Genomic DNA, 14,043 nt, shown 5'->3' with positions numbered 1-14,043 from the left:
AGTAACTATCTATGAAAAGAAACAGAAAATGAAAATAAAACAAATGCTACACTATGTACATATTATGCAGCTGTGCAGTTAAATTTAAGAAGCTGTTTTATAAAAATTTCTAATCCCATTAATTTTATTTAAAACTAACACTGAAGTAAAATTTGTACACAAGGTTATTCTGCAGTGCGATCAATGCCTACAAAATTCATTACAAATTACAAACACGAATTCGGCACAAACTTCAAATTAATGAAAAGTTTTAGAATATAAGTTATTGATTTGTGTCTATCCTATCGTCTTTTAATGATAAGTATCACCTATAAATCTCAAATATTTTAAAAGCTAAGCGAATCATTTTCTAAAATAATATATTTTAGCTGTTTGTTTTAAAAAAAAATAAAATAGGCATGGAAATAAGCGTCGTTTTGAAAGCCATGGTTGAATTTAAATATTATCCTTTCATTAATTTTATTTATTTAATTACTTTATAAGGTATATCATCCGCCTTCTTAGCATGCCTTCGTGGTGTAGTGGTCAGCACGCTCGGCTCGTATTCGAGAGGTCTGTGGTTCGAGTCCCGGTGCAAGCGTTGCTCATTTTTCATCTCTCCTGTTTCAAAAAAAAATCCTAATAGCTCTACAACTTTAATATACAAAACGAAGCTTTATTCGCTACCCAGTATAACAACTCAAAGAAGGATAAATTTCAAAACCATCCACTTACATAATAAAGTTTCATTAAGTTATTTTACCCAGTGATAAACACATCTGAATTTTATAGAATTCCAAAAACTTCTGAATTCTGAAAATTTTTAATTTTACAAAATATTACGATTCAAAGAAGTATCATACGAATTTTAAGTTCCAAACGTATTCTAAAATGAGAAAAACTCAACGAAGCGACATATAAGAGTGCGGTTTGCACACAAAGATATCATAGAGGAAGAATATTTGTTTTCTAAGGCGACGACTATGAATAAATTTTATTTAATATTTTCGCCAGTAGACGGTGCGGTTAATATCATACTTAGAGCTGTATGAGAAAATTTAAAATTATGCAGAATTTTTTCCTTTAAATATGCTGGTGTGTTACAGTATTATTAATAACGTAGCATTCCATCCTGAATTCTGAATTAAAGATCTTTTTTAAAACTTTACATTTGCGCATTTCACGATATTAATAGCGCAGAGCTATTCGTCAATAAAAGTATTAAATAAAACCCAAATCCACCTTTAAGTACAAACATTCTAAGAAAGAAAAGTCAATGGTTCATGAATCTCATGACAGACGTTTTCTCTTTTAGAAGAACAAATATATTAGAAAAATAATTAAAGCACAAATAAGTAATATTAGGTAGATTAAGTAAAGAAATAATAAGTAGAAGGCAAAATTATCAAAGCCCAGTTTCAATTATTATCTTGAAAAGAAGTGGAATTTTGTCACATGGATTTGTATACTAAAGAACATAATGATTATTTCCGCTATTTTTTTCCATTTGTTTCTTGTGTAAAAAGGTAATTTTTATTCACTCTCCTTGCAATTTAGTAATCTGACAGATTAACATTGTGCATCTGAAACAGCATAAGTTAACGATAAAATAAAGGTATGAAACTTATAGGTGAAAATCTGAGAATTTTTTAATCTTAATATGCTTCCACTTGGCATTATAATATACACTTAACATTTAATTATAGCTCATACACTAGTCACGTGAGATATTTGCTGAAACAATCACTAGAACTGACCTTCACATTATACGCAAACAATATTTTCGCAGTTCATTTCTCGTGGACTATGCAAAACGAAACGAATACAGCATATATTGAATATGGTACTTACTAAAATTGCCAATGGTCAAAACATATGATGCAAAATGTGTGAAAAACAATCACAATATGAGTAACATAGTACAGATGTGTTTTAAGGATATTAACTTTTAAAAAAATGTTGAAGCAAGCTAAATAAAAATTAATTTTATTCGAAACAATTTGCAGATTTTGAATAATTTTGAAAAATACAAAAAACTGTTAAAAATCATATTTTGTACTGAATTTTTATTAATACAGAATACCAGTTTCAAATATTTATGAAATTTGAAACAATATAAATATTGTATAAAATCGTTCATTCTTTATAATTTTTGTCTAAAATGGTTTCACAAAATCTGATGTTACTAGAACGAATAGTTCGAGATATAATGGAGACTAAACTAAAAACATAATTTCCAGAGTAAGGCAACTATGCAGTATGTCAGACCTTTTTATGTTGTCTCAGAAAGAAGGATCCTGAAAGGCGTAGTGTTTAAATATCACTCAAGTCACAGATCTTGCAAATTATACGAATTCCAAAAAGTACTTTATCTGCTGTTTTGTACTGATTTGAAATTAGGAAAAAATTTCTAAAACATTTGTTTAAGTAGTCAACATCTGACGCTTTCTTAATTAAACAAACATCTAGCTTCATATCTTAACTGAATTCGTAATTTATAATAAACAATTAGATAAATTAGATAAATTTACTTACTGCAACCAGTTAACTGAACCATATTCTGTGAGCTTATATTGCGACATTCGAGAAATATTCAAAAAAATTATTTTTCGTATTTGTCCAAAAACTAGATTCATTCAGAGATGGAAAATAATTTTGTGCACAGGAATGCATATTCAAGGGAAAAAAATCATGAAGAAAATATTTCGGAGAAAAGCAACAAAAAACGAAACATCGCACAAAAACTGACTATGCTATGCTAGAAAACAAAAGCGGTAGGAAACATCCCCGAAACACATCCCAATCCTGACAAAAATAAAGCAGCAATTAAACGACAGATGACAATAACATCAGAAAAAAATTATGCATTTTTATGTCTTAAAATTTTTAAGTATTCAAAAAAGTGCTTTTATCGTCACGATTTGATGGCGTTATTTAATTAGAGCTAAAATGCTGGTTTTTATTCAGTTTTTCGTAATTAGTTAAATTTCAAAACAGTACAAAAAGTTCATCATTTATGAATTTCTTTTAATGAATACGTTTTTGCGGTCTTACGTTAAATTTAATTAAAATAAAATTTTTATATTATTAAAGTGTATTTAAAAAGATTTTATGAATCATCAAAATTAGGTGCCCTAAGTAGCTATCTTTTTTGCATTTTTTTTATTACCTCTTAATGCAATTTTTTAAGTAAGGTAATATATTCCTCATTGTGAATATTTTTAAACCGTTTTCGAAATTTAAATGCTCATGAAAGACCAGTTAAGGCAAAGTTTGTAAGAGTTACCTGGTCGGGTCATATGTAGGGAAATTTGTCCCCCATTATGCAAGGAGTGAATTCTCAAAGTGCCAGTTCCCTCCGCTGCAAGAAAGTAAACCGGTGGTGAAATGAAACAATCGGTGGTTATCTAATTGTGAGTGGCATTAGTCTGAAGATATCTCAAACACATAACTTAACCTACTCAGCAACATTTAAGCTTTATACGTTTTGGTGAAAAAGAGCTTGGTGGTTGCCAAAAGTTACTCACTGGATTTGTTAAAGGGTACTTGCAAATTAATTATCTCAGATACTCAATCGCTTGTTAATCATCGTTATGTAGTTCACACTTTTAGCTCCTCACTTATTTATACCAAAAACCAATTATATTCCTCACAAAAGTCTCTTCGAAATATGCCTTTTCTCAGAAACGTGTGTTTAAAGTTTGCAGCCACGGGAGTTTATAGACAAAGAGAAATCTCATATTTTAGTAAACTAATTCATATTTAGCATATTTAAAATAATAACCATTTTACCTCTTGTATAATGAATACACTAATGAAGGTCATTTACTGCTTGAAATTGAATTTGTACTTCTAAATTACTTTTCTGAAGTCATAAATGGGTTTTTGTCTACTTTATGTCTACTTCCCTATTTGTTGGTTCGTTTAGTCGATTATGGCAAAGCACGGGAAGACTATGGAGAAATGTCTCTGTTTAAGAGCAGAATTTTTGTTTTGGAATTTTATTTTAAGTATACATATTTACAAAATGCTATAATATGACCATAAAAGTTTAAAGGAAGATCTTTTTCATGACTACATTCATAAAAGATTTATGAATATTTTTAAATATAAAATACTTAGAATTATGACTTTTACAAAAGTAGGTTATGTGCTGGAGTTTATTGATTGATTCTTTTTTTAATAAAATTTAAATTCTTGGCCAAGTATCTTCTGAACGTAGTCCTCCTAAAATCAATTTATTATAAGAAATATTTGCTTTCAAAATACTAAAAGCAAAAACACTAACTACTTTAAGAGTTCAGTAATGAAGTCAGTTTTAATAAAACCCTCCATTTTAGGCCAATACTTTGGGCTCATAAGCCCTAGTTCCCAATTTTATACGTACTGTAAAAATAAATAAATAAAACGACATTATTCTAAATGTTAGTTAAAAACTTTTCTCTTAACCACCGATTTGTAAGGGAACAGGAAATTTTCTCTTTATATAATTATTAGGGATTAGATAACTTGTCAAACAGGACAATATTTCAGACGCAATTTTTACGTCAATTGGTTAGGTATGAGCCGGGGCAGATATTTTAGAATCACGAGAAAATAAAAATTTGCGATAAAATCCCTTTTGCTCGGAATATGTTGCTCAGAAATTCTCTTTCGATTTCCAATTTTAAAGCATTTTGCATAATGCCCTGTGAAAGCTTAAAATACCTCATACATAGTCGTCTACATTTTAATATGTTTCGCCACTAATTTCAAATTTCAGTTTTCTGTATGAATTTTGTGATGGATAATGTGCAATGGAATATAGGTCTGGCTAAACATATGCTTTTGCCGAGGGTCTCAAGCAGGTTAACCGCCAAAAAACGTATGCCGAAATTTTCACAATCTCTGAATTTATTTTTGCTAATGTATGACTAGTAAAATGAAAAAAAAATTAAATAAATCTTTGTGTTATTTTCATGAATTATTATTGTGATCTACCAGTAGCAAAATGGCTGAGATTGCTTAAGACTCATTGTTTATTCTGGACTGAATTCCTATCGACTGAGTAGGCGATTGGTAGACGACTATCGACTGGTTGCAGAAGGATTTGAGAATTTGCAGAGCATAGCGTGAATAAAAGTCATTTTTTCTTAAATAAGATTCATTCATTCCTCTTATATGTGTTTGTGATTCACAGTTAGCATACCGGCTTTTGGTTCTGCCAAACACTGGTCTCTCCACAGATTCCTTGCTTGACTTTGGAAGTGAAGGTATAATTTATTTTCATGTATCCCTGTTTCCTAAAACACTCCAGAACTCAACTTCTATTGCTCGAAATAAAATCATGGACAATAACTGACCACCAGACTTGAACAGATCAACTGGGTCTCCCTTCAATGGTCTCATTGCAAAATAGGTAGCTTAAAGGATCACCTTCTGTTTCATCAGTATTTGGTGAGAATAAAGTAGAGAAGCCACTTTAACCATAACATTGAACGTCTTTTGAGGGTAGGCATTTTGAAGGAAGGTGTGTGTGTGTGTGTATTTAATTACGGCAAAGCACACTAGGGCTATCTGCTTAAGGGGAGGGATGCCTTTCGTGGAGGACTTTCTAAGGGAAACTGGCTCGTATACACGTTACACATGGGGAAAACCACGAAAACACCCATGCAGCCAGCCCGTTCGCGGGATTCGAACCTCGGTGTATTTAATTAATTATGGCAAAGCACACTAGGGCTATCTGCCTATGGGGAGGGATGCCTTTCGTGGAGGACTTTCTAAGGGAAACTGGCTCGTATACACGTTACACATGGGGAAAACCACGAAAACGCCCATGCAGCCAGCCCGTTCGCGGGATTCGAACCTTGGACCGAACTACCAGTGTTCAGCGACTTTACCGCTCGGCCGCTGGTGGGCCTTTGAAGGAAGGATATGAAAGGAAAGACTGATTTTATCAATCGGGTAAACGTCCTTAGATGGTATCCTACTTACCGAATTTCAGATAATCCAAGTTTTACTGTATATTCACTGTATAGCAACTACGTAATCAGACTGTACTAAAAAATAGATTACAGAGCTTACACTGATGCAGCTTCCTATCTTAATACAAGCACGACAGGTAATGAAAGAGAAAACTTACATAAATTTGTTTTTGACATGTTTTTTAAGAGTGTATTTCTTTTCCACGTCAAAATAACTTTCGATTTTAGGCAACTTTAGTTTTGATAAAGGGAAAACAACTACAAGGATATAAATCTGGCGAACATGAGGGTGACTATTCAGATACTTATTTTCAGGGTAGAGCGGCTCTGCGAAATGGTTGTTGACCGGTGGGAAGATTCATTTCATGCTGTTATAGGTTTCAGACTGAAAAACATAAGATTTAAAATCGTCTGCTTAATTATCAGCTATTAAGTCAGCTACTCAGCCAACCGTTTAAAATTGCAGCACTGTTTTGACACATGACTTTGTAGGATAAATCTAATGCCACTTAATCTAAACATCTGTTTAATCTACCCAAGTGAATAACGCAGAGAAAAAGTATTCCTGTCTTTAGCTTAGACTGTCTATCTCGTCTTAGTTCTTATCAAATAACGTCAAGTGAATACAATAATAGCAAATGTAACTTAACGTTCATTTGCATTATGGCTTGCTAGTTTAAAAACTAATGCGTTAAGAAAACTTAAACTAATGCGCAAAAATCTTTTGAGCCTGAAAATATAACAATATTTGAAATATTCAAAACACTAAATAGTAAATTAAAGACTCATAGGTTGGTTCCTATTTTAAGCGGTTCTACTAGTGGCTGAGTGGTTAAAAACTACTAAATACTGGTAGTTTTTTCCGAAGTCAAACCCAGCAGAACTAAATGCCAGCACGGTTGGTTTTCGTAATTTTCCCCATGTGCAACATGAATGCGCGTCATTTTCCCTTACATAAGTCTTCCATAAAGGAACTTCTCTTCCTTAGGCAGATAGCCTCCATGTGCTTTGCCATGTTTAAATAACCAACCATCCTAATTTATGGACGATTTCTAAAAGCCACATTTCTAAACTATGAAACCCAGAAATTCACTGAAATCCAGTGTGGCTGTCCAGTTGCAGGAGTATGATGAATAGAAAGCAAATGGTTGAATTGCTAGTAATCTCTTTCTGAACTTAAACTGTCATTGAATAGTTTAAGCTCAGTTAATATGTTCTTTTTAGCAGCGTTACAGGAAGAGTAGAAATGCAGATACTAAAACTTTGATTGATATTAAATTTGCAATATGCTTACAGAGAAGTACGACTTTTTTAATTTTTTTAATTCTTTTACAAGAAAAGTTTTAATAAATTCTAATATAGCAAAATATGTAAGAGAAATAATAATAATCTTAAAATAAATGTAACAATAATCATCATTTGTTATATTACTAATGATTAGAATTCAAATCTTGACAAATCACAGTTTGACTTTTAAAAATGTGTTTATTCTAAAGCCTATGTTTAGATAAAATATATTTTGCTTATAAAAAAGGGTCTTTCATGATAATATTAAGGACCCTTTGAAATGTAAACAACAGTTTGTTTAAAAACATTGCAGTGCAGTTAATGACACGAAATATCTTTAGACATAAAATATCCCTGAAATCATTTTTCTTTGTTCCCTTTACTACACATAGAAAAGAAAAGAAAAATCCTATATTCTAGAATATTTTGCAGTTGTGAAACATTAAGGTAGTAGCAGACAGCATGTTTTATTTATAATATCTTTAATTTAATCTGAAAATTATATTTCTTTGCATATAAAATAAAGTAAAATAATAGATGATAAAATGGCAATGTAAAAATTTACTCTTATAGAAGGAAAAAAACTCTTTAAACTTTTCATTAATATTCTTTATAAATTGAAAAATATAGCTTTTTATGTATTACTGACAAATATTTATTAGGTATTATCAATGAAAATAAGAATAAAGAAATTCCTTGTGAAAAATTCTCAGTAAAAATTTATTTCGGAATTTAAGGCTCAAAATAATTATTTCAATTAAATTGAAGACTGTAATAACGTTTGTAAACAACATTTGGCATTATTATGGCTTATAACAAATATGTTAAAATTCAAAGAGCGCCAATATATAAATTCGCGCATATCTTGGGACATTTTGAGTAAAATCTCTAATTTGTTTGTATACCTAGAAGCAAACATCTACTTTTAAAGGATGGAATAAATTTTATGAGTCATAATTCAAATTTCAAATCCTAACAATTTATAAAAATTACTAAAAATTATACAAATTTAAAAAAGTTAATTGTAAAAAATATGCGAATTTTATTTGGATTAAATCTAAACTTGGAATTTTGAAAGGGGAATTCAAGTATGTGTTTAGAAAAGAGATGTTAATATATACATACCAAATTCAATTAACTCTGAGGAGCTGAAATTTTGAGAGCTAATTTTTAAATAACTACAAGAACGGTTTTTACAAAACTTGGCACCTTTAAATAATTTGAAAAGTAGGGTAGAAATAGGGAAAGCAAAAACGGTACTTCATTTCAGAAATGTTCGACTTTATGTCAAAATACCTATGTTAGAACAGTGCTAGATATAAATCCAATAAATATCATAAGTCAGGCTTTCGAGACATAAAAAACGCAAGTTTAATTTCTTCAATCGGCCCAGCAGAACAGGATATATGAAACTGTCCTTTTTTTTTTTCTGGAGTGGGTGTACATACTGACACAACATTATTGTTTCGATTTATTGTCTGTAACATGTCAGCATAAATAATGCAACTGAGGTTTGTGACATCAAATTAAAGTAGAATAATATCAATCAAGTATGTTACACTAGTATAATGAGATATGTTACGCTGGTATTTAGAGTAACACTGTAGTATAATGAGGTATGTTACACTGGTATTTAGAGTAACACTGTAGTATAATGAGATATGTTACACTGGTATTTAGAGTAACACTGTAGTATAATGAGATATGTTACACTGGTATTTAGAGTAACACTGTAGTATAATGAGATATGTTACACTGGTATTTAGAGTAACACTGTAGTATAATGATAGATCATTCAAATCTTCAGCAGTTATTAGTCAGATAATTAGGAATGGAAAAGATGTTTCTCTTAATCAATGGAAGATGAAAGATGTTTCCCATCTTAATCAATGAAAATTTCTGAATCAATATAATTTGAGAAATCTAAGTCATTCAGAACTTCATAAAAGTAACTCATAAGAAAGAATGATGCTGAAAGATATGACTTAGACCTTTTATGTTTAAAAAGCCACATTTATAAAACTCATTTCATTAGCCAGAAAACAACGTAACGCTGCAACTTGTATGGGTAACAACTGTGGTGCATGGCAATGTTTTATTCTCATTCAAAGTTAATTGAAAAACTTTTAATTAAATGTAATGATTTGCTCTATCATAAAAAAGCAGATAAATACATATATTTGTTTATTTACTTTTATAAATCAGTTTCTAAGTTTCAGTGTGCATAAGTGCAAGAAAGTACTTGACGTTTTAGAGAAAGTCCTTTTGAGTATACAGTTATTCTGAAAGTGGTCTAATAAATAAATTTGTTTGAAATTACTATTTTGTTATAACCTCCATTTTTATAACTGAATAACTTGATAAATGATAATTATCGAAATCGTTTAATAAAGGGGTTTATTTGAAAAAAATATGTATACTTAATTCCATATTAAAGTTGAATAGACTGTATTAAACATTTTGATTCACATTGAATAGCTTATAAAAATTAGAATGTTTGCTTATCCTCGCACATAGGTATAAACGCTGCTGAAATTCTCGAGCTCTTCGGTCGCATGTTCTTTGACTTCTGTCAAGAATCTGGTTACGATAAAATTTTGCAAGTTCTTGGATCTTCACCAAGAGATTTCTTGCAAAATTTAGACGCCTTGCACGACCATCTGGCAACAATTTATCCTGGAATGCGAGCACCCTCCTTCCGATGCACTGAAAGACCAGAAGATGGAACTCTTATTCTTCATTATTATTCAGAAAGAGAAGGATTGGAACCTATTGTTATCGGCTTGGTGAAGGTAAGATGTTATACCGAATATAATACATGTACTTTAGTTACACTCATTCGCACTAACTGAAATAAAAAGTGCTTCTTTCCCAATCAATAAGAATGTAAAATGTGCGGTTTTTGTTCTTTCATTCTGTATTAAATTGTTTCCCTTGCCATAAACCAAAATAAAAAAATTAACAATTTGGATTTAATTCTTCGTTCTAAAGTGTCAAAAGTATTTCGCTTTCATTTTTTATTTCAGCAGGAAATAGGAATCAGTTAAGGAAAATTAAATTTTTTTATCAAAGGAAAGCAAGTAATTAATATCCTTCATAAATTTCTAAAACATTGCCTTAAAAAACGTAAATAAGCATTATTTTAGAGTCATCTTGCATAAAGATCATATTGGAAGGAAATACTTTGTAAACATAAAGTACTAACTTCCTAACGTAATGTTATTTTAATTCAGCATTTTAACAAACATTTTAAGGAGTGCTTTCTTTTCCCTGCAGCAATTTCAAAAGCAGTTAATTAAAGAATTTACAAGAGGGATGGTTAAACATTCTGTTTGGGCGATTCTCCGAAGAGTATAAAGGTCTCTTTTAAAAATTCATGTCTCGAAAATTCAAGTGTAACCCTCCCTCCAAAGCTGCAAATAGCTGAACATCGAGAGCAACTTTTGCTACATATTTAATCGACTCACGCTTTCGCATGTAGGTCACAGTTTTAGTGCTCTCCTCGGGTCAAAATATATCTGAATGTTTAGACTTATTCTTTGCATAATAATGCCGTGAAATGATCCTATATTTGTATAAACATAGCTTTCTTTTATATCAAGCAAATGTCAGGTCAATCTTAAACGGATACTTTAATGTTTAATGTTGATACAGATGGAGTAGTTTTGTATTGGGTAATTTAGTTTTAATGAAAGTACATGACGACTACATTTCTAAGACTACCGCCCGTGAAAGTGAGCAATATCACTTAGAATAGCGCTGCTTACGCTTTTTTCAGCCATGATACATTTTTATCGATGAGATACTTTTCACAGCCTCAGATACTAAATGTAAAAGAAAAATATAAGAATAAAAATTTTTACACAAATGATTTTACTTCTTTCTGCAATATACATACGAAAAAAAGTACTTTTAAGATTTATTTCAAATACACAAAAATTAATTAAAGAAAATCAATGCTTCATGATATGGATATGCTTGGTTTTTGCTGAATAACAAATTAAATACTGATGCAATATTTATACTATTGGACGTAAAGTGTCTTCATCGTTTTCCAGCGCTGACCGGTATTTAAATTTAATAAGCGTTAAAGATGAAGAAAAGTCGTTTCACATACGTACGTGATGCTGAATGTCAGAACATTAACTAATGCCACTTCAGAAACTGCGGTAAATTCAGTTCTAGCTCCGATTAAGAATTCAGTAGCAGCGATAGCTCTACAAAGTCCTCTTTGGCTTTATATGGCAGGTCATTAATCTCACTAGTGTCAATCAAACACGGTTTTTGAAATTATGATTCGATATAAGGTATTAGCAAAGCTACGTTTCTAGGTTATTTTGAGTGTTAATAATAATAATTATTATGTGTGTCTACGGTTTTTAAGTGTTAATAAAAGTTAATAAGAATCTTTACAAGTTTTTTTTTTCAGTTATAAAACGTTTCCCACCTTGTTCTTCTAAATGTTGATCTTTTATATTTTGTCATTCGAAGTTATACAGCTACTTCTTTCTTAAAAAGACAAAGTAAGATCCTTTAGTTTCTCGAAAATATCTCGCAAAGAGCACAGTTTTGACAGCCATAAGTCATTTTGAAGAATAAAAGCAAGATTAGATATTTGTTTGGCTAAAAATATAATAGTTTCGTCTTTTAATAACAATAATCTTAAATTTCGTCCTCTTGAGATCCCTCTTATTTCTGCTTGCAATAATTAATTTTTGTATTCGGAGTCCGTGTCTTTACATAAATATGAAATAAACAGCTGTTAAAGGTACGACTCTTAATAAATTTTATAATTTTGACAGAATTTTGAAGTACCTCGCTTAATTCCGTTGCTAATTTTGTTGTTGCAAAAGCATCTTAATCGATCAGGTAGTGTATAATAGTTGCATGACTTTACCAACACCTTTAGCAAATTATTTAAAACCAATATTTTCATCCCTCATTGCTTTTGAACCATCTTTGCATACACCAATGCAATTTTTCTATTATTTCTCAACTTTAGAATACATATCTTCTCTTATACACTACCCGACATTGAAAATGTAACACCAAGAAGGACCGGCCAGAAAGGGATGAAAGTCGGAAGACAAAGAGAGATGGTAACGAACAATAAGTGATCTTTATTTCGAAATGATATGCATAATACAGAGCGAGAACAGTGTTGGTTCAGTAGGTTGTAGGACCACCTTGGACGGCGATACACGAAGCAATACGTCTAGATACAAAGTCAGTGAGACTACGGATAGTGTACAATGGTGCTGCGTTATCGCGCGGTGGGGCGTTTGGCAATTGCTGCCGGATTGGACCTGTCTCCACAACAACGCCACACTCGTAAGCGGCGACTATCAATTGGAGAAACAGAAGCGTGACTCATCTAAGAGCACGACCCTGCGCTATTCCTTCGTCCGCATAGCTGGAGCCCTGCACCATTGCAAACGCTGGCATCTATGATGTGGGGTCAGTAGCAGTCTTCTTAACGGACGCCACGAGTGCAGATTACTAGCCACCAATCGACGGCAAATGGATCTTATCTACATGGGAACATCCAGAATGTCTTGAACATGCTTCAGAATGGCGGTAGAAGTGGCTTGCGGATGCGCCAACAGCGGCACGAAAACTGAATATTCTGCGGGTTCCTTTCCTTATATTCTTTCAACGTCCGCTGGAGAGCTGCGCATTTCACATCATTCGCACAATACGATGAAGTGCGTCTACCCTGAAATTTGCATAATTCTCGGGTACTCCTTTTTGGTGTTGCATTTTCAGTGTCGGGTAGTGTATGTTATTCCAAAGGATAACAGAATAGTAATTCTTCCTTGGTGCTTTCTTTCTAAATATATTTGTCATATACTAACAACTTTTTTGAATTATCAGTTGTTTTGTCTAAATGAATTGTAGGTTTTGAACTTGAGTCCAGTAGTAAGCTCATAAGATATTGTCTCCTTCCTTTCTGCATGCTTTCGTGGTGTAATTGGAAGAATACTCGACGCGTATTCGAGAGATCCAGAGTTCGAGTCCCGGCAAAATCACTGCACATTTTTCACGTATATTGCTTCAAAATAGTCTTATAACTCTACAAGTAGCGCCCGAACGAAAAGGTGGTGGCCGATAATTCGTCACCAACAGGATTTGGCGACTAGGTCCCCTAATCCCCAGTCGCCCTTTAAAAGGAAGAGTATATAAGGTATTTTTCCCTCTTTTCTGCATGCCTTCGTGGTAATTGGAAGCGTACTCGATGCGTATCCAAGTGGTGTAGCGTTCAAGCCCGGCGAGGGGCAATGCACATTTTCACGTCTCCTGCTTAAATAACTTAGCAGCTCTACAAGCTACTCGAACTGGCTCTTGTAAATTTCAGAAAAATCTCTTGATAGCAGCAAAGGAATACTTCAAAGTTCGTCGCTATATTTACTTCCATGAAGTATTTTTTTTTTTTTCATTTTAATAGCAGCAAGTAATACAAGATCTCCAAGAGTATATGGCTTTTGATTTTTAGCAATCAGGTATAAAACTTCGTATGATGTGAGTAAATACTTTTCGCTAACAGTTATATAGTTCTCAAAATATTGCTTTTTTTGCTTTATTATTTATTATTATTATTATTATTATTTATTATTATTAGCCTAAATGTTGTTGCAGATTTAAACAATGACGTTGTTCATTATCATCACAGTTGTTGAAAGTAAAATCAAATTGGAGAATCCGCACCTTATATCCCGAATTTTGATTACTAGAGTCTTTGTAGCATTGAAATATCATTACTTTTGTCATTAGCTTTGATATTCAAATTCAACCATTTATTCACGGGGAAAAGACG

General features: G+C 32.0%; 1 protein-coding gene across 1 annotated transcript in view; it reads left to right on the top strand.

Annotated features, from left to right (window-relative positions):
• The window catches only part of Gycbeta100B (guanylate cyclase soluble subunit beta-1-like), a 106,262-nt gene that overhangs the window by 50,647 nt on the left and 41,572 nt on the right, over positions 1-14,043 (top strand). The window contains exon 4 of the mRNA XM_035365313.2: positions 9,747-10,021. Within this exon, the coding sequence (XP_035221204.1) occupies positions 9,747-10,021 (275 nt within the window). The remainder of the gene's footprint in view (positions 1-9,746; positions 10,022-14,043) is intronic.

Source organism: Stegodyphus dumicola, chromosome X2 (assembly GCF_044657685.1).
Source record: "Stegodyphus dumicola isolate Sdum_Otavi_A_Nest chromosome X2, ASM4465768v1".
Lineage (NCBI taxonomy): Eukaryota > Metazoa > Arthropoda > Arachnida > Araneae > Eresidae > Stegodyphus > Stegodyphus dumicola.
Note: the sequence above shows the minus strand (reverse complement) of the source record. Positions and strands in the feature narration are given on the sequence as shown.